Source organism: Grammomys surdaster, unplaced genomic scaffold (assembly GCF_004785775.1).
Source record: "Grammomys surdaster isolate TR1022 unplaced genomic scaffold, NIH_TR_1.0 349, whole genome shotgun sequence".
NCBI lineage: Eukaryota > Metazoa > Chordata > Mammalia > Rodentia > Muridae > Grammomys > Grammomys surdaster.
Genome location: NW_021604768.1, coordinates 773,550 through 783,957, shown reverse-complemented (window position 1 = coordinate 783,957; position 10,408 = coordinate 773,550). Strand labels below are relative to the sequence as shown.

Here is a 10,408-nt window from a genome sequence, read left to right as displayed (position 1 = left end):
AGGAAGGAAGGAAGGAAGGAAGGAAGGAAGGAAGGAAGGAAGGAAGGGTGGAAGTAAGGAAGAGAGAAAGGAAAGAAGGAAAGAAGGAAAGAGGAGCTTAGTTCAGTGAAGGGTTAAAGAAGTTGGAGGTACATTGCACTCATACTTCCACACTGATATGATAGCTTTTATTGACTCTAATAAAATTTTGTCCAGAATGATAAGGAATAATACCCAGAGCGGTTTTCATACATGTCTGAAAAAGCAAATTCTGGGTTAGAAATGCTTATGTTCTTGTTGGAACAAATGATTATAGATCAATGTTCTTTATAACTTCAGAATTACCCTATCTGCTTTCAACATCACACTCCTTTTCTGACACAGGATGCTACAGCTCTGCATGCTTGTCCTGAGAACCCTTTAGCTCCTGGATCCTCTGGGGCAGAGTCTTGGTCCAGAACTGCAGCCTTCTGGCCTTCAGGGCTTGACCCACAGTAGGCTGGGTGTTCAGCTGCAGATACTGCTCATCTTGGTCCAACACAGGCCAGTAGGGTAGCCCCTCACTGTTGGGGTTCCTGTGGATATGGCAGCCAGCAAGGAAGAGTGAAGGTCTCTCACCCAAAACCTAATGCTCATATTTGATGAATGCAGTGGATAAGCAGACCAAGGGCCTCAGGGGAAACATATGGTTTGGTGTACTAATATAGACACAAGTGTCACCACCATTGTCTAATGCATGTGCAGAAAGGGCTGCTGGCTAGTTTTTGGTCTCTCTCTCTCAGAGGTATAATCTAAAGGACAGTACCATAATACTATGACTCACCTACACAGTCTCTGTGATGAAAAGTAAATGAGAGCTAGAAAGTATCTTCCTGAGTGTACCCTGGACTGAAGACTATCATGCAATTAAGGACAGATGCATACTAATGGAGCACACCTTAGACCTGACTGTAACAAGGTTGAGAATAGGAAGTATTCTCACCCATTTCTTGCAAAGTTTGTCCAGTATTTCATCATCCTCCTTTTTAACAGCTCTTCCTCCTTAGTGAGGTCAACTGCAGACAGATGGAGAACCAAGTACTAGCCTCCTCATGCAGGAGCCAACTCATGCTCTCCTACAGAAATCACATCCTGAGGGCAAACCCTAGACCTGGTTTATGCCCTCTTCCCTCCCACTCAGAATACAGGATTGATCAAAAGCCCTAATTGATGTTTCTTAGGTTCATTTCAACAGCCGTGTGCTCTCACTCCTCCAAGTGCAAGCCAAAGTAGGAATGGTTTATATTCTAACTCTAGGATAGTTTAAGGGAAGGAGCATGGGAATTTTTGTAAACCTCTAATATGTAGAAAACTTCTCCTGTCTCCTCCAAGTCTCTCAATTTCCCAATTGGACAGAGAGCTCAATAATCACTCAGAAATTCATTGGATGTTCCATTTAGCTCTAGGAAAACATGAAAGACTCACAATTTATGCCACTCAAATAGGAACCAAAGACAAGCATAATGTCATCACCATGGTCCGACTTTACATGGGATGGCCTGGAATGCTTCATGAAGCTGGGAAGATGCTGGAACTCATAGAAGTACACAGGAGCATGGGAACCTTGAAGGGAGGACACATGTTGACATGATTTCTCATATGGAACTTATCTGCCTAACCTTTGGCAACAAAAAATGTTGCTCTACAGTTATCTGGAATCACAGTTGAGTGGTGAGATCTAGACTGGAATACTGGACATGGGAAACCTTTGTTAAACAGAGATCCTGGCATTCCCAGCTGAGTAGATGGTAAGACACTGAGGGTAACTAACATGTTTCCTCTTCTAGCCTTAGATAGTATGCCAGCCTTTACATTAGACATAAATATTTAGTGGAGGAAAGTTGCCTGCCATAAGAGACCTAACCAAGACATAGGCCTGGACTGGAAATTGCAGAGTTCACCTGGGTCCCTCAGATCTGAGCACTTACTTACTTGCTCTAGTCCCAGATGTACTCACGCTGGAAATGTGCCACTTGGAGAGCAGGGATCACAAACATGTAGTCCCCCAACATCTCTCTGAACTGTCCTTGGAGGATCTCTGGGTCCTCAGTGTTCTCCATGTACTCTTCCATTAACAGTTCACTACATTCTGGAGGCAGCATCTATACCAGAAGGAATCAGGAAGAATGATGACAGGTAGGCAGCAGCCTGTACGTAAGGAATGTGGCCAACAATAAAACAGGGTGTAGGGGAAAAAGTAGAAGGTTTTCATGGATTCCCCACAGAAACACACACACACACACACACACACACACACACACACACACACTCATACACTTTATTTTTGTGCATGAAATCTGTGAAAAATATACAGGAACCTTCTCTATCAGGACAGGAGCAAAGGTCTCTCTCACCATCTTTGCTGCTGTGCTCTTCAGGACATCTGGCAGGGTCCCTCTGGTTATTTTCTCTATGATATGTTCAAGGCCCATCAACTGGGAGGCAGAGGATATTCTTAAGTATTGGATGGTTTGGAACTACATCAAGGTATCTATGAGTTCAGAGTACCCACCATTTGACTTTATGTTCTCAGGGGCTTAGAACCAGGTCTCACCTTGAGCATTCCCCAGCCACATTCATCTGTGGTCATACCAATGATGCTGGGGACAGGATGAAAATCCTTAGAGGCCAACAGCTCTTGAGGATGCTTGGGAAAGAACTTCCCATCCACCACTCCCGGGATCATCTTGAAGACCTACACAGCATTGATGGTCAGCGCTGAAGATCAATCATATAAATATTCTAATGCCCATGACTATCCACAGCAATTCCCTATATCCTATCTAATGCCAGGGTTTCTAGAAGAAACTTGACATAATAATTTGCTTGTTTTGTTCTTTGTGCACACTGTACTGAAAGGACACCAAACCAGAGATTAGATAGCACATTTGAGTAGTAAGTAATGATAATCCAACATCCTGTTCATCAGGTCCTCAAAGACACACAATTCTCCCAACCTGGTTAATAGCCAGGATCTCTTGTTTACTCTTTCCTCGCAGGCAGTGTATCAGGGCTTCTGAGTCTGTGGCCTCACATCCAGATAGGTTGGCTACTGTCTGTAAACGGAACAGATAATGGTTAACTTGTCCCTCCTAGCAGGGAGCAGAGTTTCTATGATTCTACTAGAAGTTATTTCAACCAAATTACACATCCTAATGTTTGTTGTGTATCAAAGGAGGGTGTGGAAGTTTTCACATTTTCTGTTGCTCAGAGGTGACAGCTTGGAAAGAACATTCTACCTGCATATTGTTTTGATGTTACTTTGGTATCTGTGTGTATCTCTCTCTCTCTCTCTCTCTCTGTGTGTGTGTGTGTGTGTTACTCATGAGTGACAATAGGTACGGTATAGCACAATTTGCCCATGAAGGTCAGAAAACATTTGCAGCTGCTACATGTCATCATATTCTTTGTTTGCATCTGTCTACACCAGTTTAGCTGACCTATAACTTTACCAGGAGGCTTCTTTCTTTGTATTCCATACTGCCATAAGAAAACTGGGGTTTCTGACGCTTATTGCCACCATCACCTTTATATGGGTTCAGAGGATTTAAACTTGGAATCTCAGCAAATATTTTTTACCAGCTGGCCCTTTCCCTCAATTCATTTGTTCTCTTTAGATTTCTTTTTCTCAACTCAACACAATCTGTGATCATCAGGAAAGAGGAACTTCAGCTGAAAAAATTGTCTCTATCAGATTGGTCCATAGGCAAATCTGGGCATTTTCCTGAGAAATGACTGATGCAGAAAAGCCCAACTCATGTGGGCTGTGCCACCCATGGACACATGTTTTGGGTGGCAAACTGAGGAAGCCATGGGTAACAAGCCAGTAAGGATGTTGCTCCTTTGCCTCTGATTAAGTTCTGTACTCCAGGTACATGCCTGAGTGAATACTTTCCTCAAGATAGGTCATAAGATGTGAGCTGAAAGAAACCATTTCCTCCCCAAAAAGCTTTTGGTATTCAACTTTATCACAACAATAAGAAACCAACTCAGAAAAAATGCATAAGTGTTTTTGCTAATGACAGAAGCCACAGGATAGAGATTTGCTGTCATATAGCATGTTCAGCATATATAAAATTCACTTAGCTCAACACCAGATCTCCAGAGGCAATGACTGAGGTAGCATTTTAGTGGCTGATGTTCTTTAGGACACTTACATTATAGACCCCCTCAGAAGTGTCAGAAATGAGGTCAGGAAGCAGGGCCACTCCACTCTGCATAATGGCTCCATGAAAGAGTCCTTGGGACATTGGGGACACAACATGGGAAGACACACTTGTGCCTCCTGCTGATGCACCAATTATAGTGACCCTGTCAGGGTTGCCTCCAAAGTAAGCGATATTTTTCTGCACCCAGCGTAGGGCTGCCACTTGATCCAGGTATCCCCAGTTGCCTCTGGCATGCTGGTCTCCAGTGCTGAGAAGAAGCAGGAAGAAGAATTTCATGGCTGCCCATGTACTACTTTGTCCCCATTACCCAGCCCAGTCCCAGGCTTACCTGAAGTAGCCAAGGATACCCAAGCGATACTGGATGGAGACAACTACTATTTCCTCAGTAGCTGCCAGTGTGGATCCATCAATCATAGAAGCCCATCCTAGAACCAGTGCACCACCATGGATCCACACCATCACCTGGAGACAGACACTCAGATGCCAGGAGGCCCACACACATCCCAAGCTCATCTACACTGTCCACCAGGTTATCAACTGCTTTGTTCTGTGAAGGTCGACCTACAAACAGATCTCAGGATCTAAGGAAGTGAGCCACAGATTGTTGTGACCCCCTCAGAAGTGTCAGAAATGAGGTCAGGCAGCAGGGCCACTCCACTCTGCATAATGGCTCCATGAAAGAGTCCTTGAGCATGTTTAGGTGCTTTAGGCCTGTGAGCATGTTTCCATTCCTGCTTCCCCAACAGAAAATCTCAACATGGATTAGACTCCAGATCTAAATTAAATTCATTCTTACTTTCAGACTCATCTAAGTAGAACAAAAACTGGAGTGTCTTCCTTAGTGACTTCCCTGATTACTAATCAGAATTGGCTTCAGATAGAATTGGCAGAATTAACTTGGTGCTAGAAATTTGGGTGATGTCAATATTTAGCCTTTGTGTACCATCCTGAATTGGTGTGCAAAATTGATAGAATTCCTGGTTTAATCTAATACCTAGACTCTCTTACCTTCCAGAGCCCTAGGACTCTTAGTCTCTCTCTCTCTCTCTCTCTCTCTCTCTCTCTCTCTCTTACTCTCTCTCTCTCTCTCCCTCTCTCACGTACACACACACACACACACACACACACACACACACACACACACATTCAAGCAGCTCACCATGGGCTAAGGTGATCTTCTTAAACTCTGTAAGGTAAGACTACTAATCAGGATCTAAACTACAGTGGAGCTCAGAATTATTTCGTTCCTTCCCATCCTCCACAGAAGTAAATGACCAGTTCCCAATGGCCATAGCCTGACACTCACCGGCAGGTTTGAGCCCTCATGGGCCTGAGCTGGTGTGTAGATATTGAGATACAGACAGTCTTCAGACATAGAGATGGGAGATATGATCAACTTCATCTCCTTCGTACCCTCTAAATTCTTCATATCAGTCTGCAGACACCTAGTGAAAATGGAAGGCAGGAATTCCAAGGTATGTGGTGGTCAATCTATATTTTAGTCTGAATTTTCTCTTAGGCACCCACAGCTGCTACTTTCCATGGTGGCTTGCTAACATGATTCTACTCTAAAGTCCCTACCACAGTAAAGGCCACCAGTCCTGTGAAAATGGAAATAGAGACAAAGTTTGTCATGGAGGCCTCGCCATATATTGTAATATTCAGGGGGCTACTTTACGGAGATTTCTGACAGCTTCACTGAAGATTATATGATTTCTGTTCCAATGTTCAATCCTTCTGCATATAAAATCTAAATCTTGGCATGATGGTTATATTTGATTGTTGACTTGACACACTGTAGAATCACCTGGGAAAGGTATCTTACTAAGAGATTGTCTTGATCCTGTTGGGAGATCAGCATGCCAGTGGAAAGTTATCTTGATAATGTTTTTTGCAATAGGAATACCTGTCCATGATAGGAGGAACCATTCCCTATAAAGGGACTGCTGGATTATATAAGAATGGAGAAGGTAAATGAAGGTTAGTATGAATGCTTGTGACCTGTAAACTCTGTTCCTCATTATGGCTTTGATGCCATCAGCTTTCTTAAATTTCTGACTCCGTGATTTCCCTCGTATGGTTGATTGTATGCTTGAACTGCAAGCCATAATAAAATTTGTCTTCACTAATTTGCTATCTAAGGATATGTCATCACAGCAACAGAAATAAAACAAAGATATTGGGTCATGGGATATTATAACCACATAGCAACTATAGGAATGAATGGACAATACCATTTTATAGGGTAGTGAGATATTCTTCAGTTCTCTTCCAAGTACCAATAAGGTACCTCCTCATTCCACATAGTCTCCAGTTGGAAGCATGTGTACTTTTCCTTAGTAAATGATACAGGGACAATGAATTATCACAGTGACAGATAAGAATGAGTATAGTCTTTGTTCTTACTACAGTACCTTCAACTAACTCCCTACAGGTTTGAATCTCTGACCCAGCAGGCTGGCATCATTTTTCTACTGTAATCCTTAGCACATTTGTCAGAAACATGCAATAGAGATGCCCTTCAGCATAGGCAGAAAACTGCTATAGAGCTGAGTTAGAGGAAGCCCTTCACTGTGGCCTAGAGCACAGGCCTAAAGTCCGCTAGGTCCCAGAACTTACATGGCCGGCTCTGAAGTTGCATCCTTTACACCACTCCATGGCTCAGGGTCCTCAGGAGGTGCAAAGCGCAGTGGTCCTACAGGAGGCTTGGCAAAGGGAATTCCCAGGAAGGTGTGGACACCAGATTTAGTGTCTTTCACGTGGACAAAGCTGCCCCTCACCTGGCCCATATGCGTGTTTCTGATGGGGCGGTGTGAGTCCTGGCCTGTAAGTAGAGAGATGTCATCAGCTGTCACCACATTTGGGAATTTCTACTTTGTCATCAGGTGATACATGGGGAAGGTAAGCTGGGTTGTTTCAGTTCTGCATATGGATGTGGGAATGAGGTCTTCTGGATCACCTAGGGACAGATATCTTTTCCTCTGACCTTGCAAACTGATAGGGATATTCCATATATGACAAAGTGACAGGCTCAGAGCCACTTGGCATTATGAAGGAATTACTGTCATTATCCATGTTCAGTAGCATTTCTAGTTACAATCACATACAGAGCATGGACCTGTCCTTCTTGTTCTTCTGTACCTGTTGCCTCTTCAGTATGTGCTGATGTCAGACATCTTTGTTCCCTGTGTGTCCTGGTAGGACATTAGCAAGCACACAATCCCCAAGCTGTCATCTGTCATTCTCCACCAGCTCCTTTTCCCTCCCTGTTGCCTTCCATCCCACAAACTCAACCTCTGATTCTACAGAACTGGGGCAGCTCTGACCCATTTCCCTTCTGCTCTCTAAGATAGTCTCACCATGCACATGCTGGAGGACAAGAAGGAGCCCATAGGTTAAAACATACAGCCAATCAGGAAGGTTAGCAAATGGCATGGTTGAATCTCAGGAGTAAACCTCTGCTGCTGCAAGATGGGAGTCTCACAGCAGGAAACAGAACAGATCTGCCTGGATCGGGCAGGAATTTGTACCTGTATGGGTGTAGGTGTGGACATTTGATTGGATGGGGCAAAGTTCTTATTGCAGAAGAACTGATAAGGCAGAAGCCACAGGAAGCCAATAGCCAGCAGGCAGAGCAAAGCCACTTCTGGCGTTTCTGCTCCTTCCCTGGACTTCTGAACAGACACAGCATGGCATCTCAAGTCCTTCTTGAATGCCAGGATCTCTGATCTTCAACATAGAGTCATCATGATCCCTGGCTCTTTTACTCACCAACCCAATACAGGTGTTGGTGTCAAAAGCAGGGAGCAGAAAGCTGTAACAGGAGACGCCATGTTGCTCTTGTCAAAAGGTATACAGTTGTGATACCAATTTAAAGAGAAGAACAAGGGCAGAAGCTTAAGTGTGCCTTTCACCATGAAGACTCCTCTGTGCTCACAACACTCATAGAGTAGTGAGTCCTCCCTGGATGCCCATGTCGCTTATGGTGACCTTAGGTTCACAGATACACATCCCCTCTTAGGTCATGATAACTTCATTGAAAGACACTGAGGTTCTAACACTTCTGCCTCCATCTGAATTATGTGGTTACTCACAGCCCCATATCCTGTTTAGATCAACTTAACAGTCATTTGTCCATCAACAAACATTTTAAAGTTTCCTATTATTTACTTATGCATTGTGTATATGTACTTTCAATCATGTACATTCAGACGTCAGAAGACAATTTTTAAGAGTTACTTCTCTTTCCACCATATGGGTTTAGGGATCAAACAGAAGTCGTTATGCTTGCCAACAAACTCCTTAAACAGCTAAGCACCTTGCCACCTCCTCTGCCACCTGACTGCAATGGGATTCAGTTTGCATATCCAGAATAGAAGTTTCTGATCAAAAGTCCTAGCAAGCTATATCAAAAAATTTCCAACCCTGAGTTTACAACTAGCCACACCTGATTTCCTGGAGAAAGTGGTGTGGGGATCAATGTAAGGTAGTCCTTTGTACCTAAGATTGGATTTGGTGCTGTGGTTTCATTCCCAGATGATATATGATCCCATTGGCTGGCACTGCAGGCTTTCCTTTGCATCCCTGCCTTTTCCTGTCTCCTTGATACAATGTTGTGTCTCCAACACATGCTTGTCCAATCTGTGGTCCCAGCCCTTTCTGGTGGAAATTTTATTTGTAGTATTTGGATCCAAGGAACTTTTATGCTCTGGGGACTGAAAAGTCTCCAACTCTTCCAATCTCTGGTTCAAGCAACCAATATCTTTATGTTTCCTGAATATTCTGGTGCTTTTTCCTAACTCCACACTCTTTTGTAGCTCAGCTGTCGGAAAGTCCCCCTACCCTCTGTGGAGGACATTTACCTTCATTCAGAAATCAAAGACATGGTAAAAATGTGGACAGGAGATAGCACAGGTTCTCTTTTGTTGATGGAGTCAGGGACATAGTCTAACCAAGTGACAAGCAGACCAACAGACAGACAGACAGACAGACACACAGACACACAGACAGACAGACATTAAAACAAAGGTCTAATCGCATAGGCTCAACATTCATGGAAACACCTGCATTGAGACACCCCTCTACACCCATTTAGTATATTCAGTATTGGCAAAGGCTAGAAGCATTCTCATACATGATTGGAGGAGATTGAAATGGTGTGGTTTCTTTGAAAGACAAGGTGGCATTTTTCTTAAAAAATTAAGCACACCCTTGTCCTATGATTGAGAAATTCTGCTTTCAGGGATTTAGATCAAGGAAACAAAATTATTGATTACAAAAAAAAACAACAGCAAATGAACAACAACAGCAAAAAAATATCTTGTTTCAAAAAGTTGGTAAGAGCTTAACAACATTAACAACAGTAACAAAACAATGGAAACCTATCAAAAGCACATCATCTTGGTTGTAGATAAATCTATATTCCTGTGTAACAGATGTCCTTAGTCAAAGATGGCACTAGAATATCCAAGATTATTACTTAATCTATTAGTAACAGAATGAGTCACCAATGATTTCTTTTCCATGATAGAATAGTCAGGGCCCTGATGTTTCTAAATCATAGACCATTTGTAAACTATTCCATCAGAAAGCAGTCAAGTGGTTACCAGGAACAGAGATCAGAGAGTGATTGACATAAATGAATACAGGGAATCTTTTTCCAGTAAAAGAAACACTCTCATACCTGAAGTGAAGTTGGTTTTCTAGTTACTATTCTTTGTAAAGTTAACCAGGCTATGTGAAAACATTCAACAATTAAGTTTTTCAACAACATAGTTACTCAAAATCTAAAAACCTCTTTGCCAATGTCCAATTCATTGGCATAACTGCCATGGAAACCTCACAGTGATGTGTGCAGTGGGAGTTGAATGATGCATTCAGGCCTAGTAGAAGTACCAGGCATAAGCCCTTCTGTATGCAAGAAGTGTTCTTCCCTCTGTGAACCCAACTGAAGCCTGTTGTTAACACACACACACACACACACACACACACACACACACACACACAAACAGACACACATCACTTTCTCTCTCTCTCTCTCTCTCTCTCTCTCTCTCTCTCTCTCTCTCCCTCCCGCCCTCCCCCTTCCTAGTGTGGAACAGATACTACAAAAAGCATCACTTTAATACTCTCCTAGGGTGGGCCTTCAGATTATTGCATGAAGCCTACAAAAGGGAGAGAGAGAGAGAGAGAGAGAGAGAGAGAGAGAGAGAGAGAGAGAG

General features: G+C 43.1%; 1 protein-coding gene across 1 annotated transcript; it reads right to left on the bottom strand.

Annotated features, from left to right (window-relative positions):
* Positions 1-145: 145 nt before the first annotated feature.
* Positions 146-7,664, bottom strand: LOC114630982 (pyrethroid hydrolase Ces2a-like). Its single transcript, XM_028779305.1, has 12 exons — positions 7,547-7,664; positions 6,807-7,011; positions 5,494-5,632; positions 4,516-4,649; positions 4,176-4,434; positions 2,976-3,074; positions 2,573-2,713; positions 2,373-2,453; positions 1,976-2,120; positions 1,444-1,581; positions 962-1,034; positions 146-554 (listed from the first exon to the last, which is right to left on the bottom strand). Exons 1-12 carry the CDS (start codon positions 7,620-7,622, stop codon positions 368-370), a joined length of 1,677 nt encoding a protein of 558 aa, XP_028635138.1. The 5' UTR covers positions 7,623-7,664; the 3' UTR covers positions 146-367.
* Positions 7,665-10,408: the final 2,744 nt, after the last annotated feature.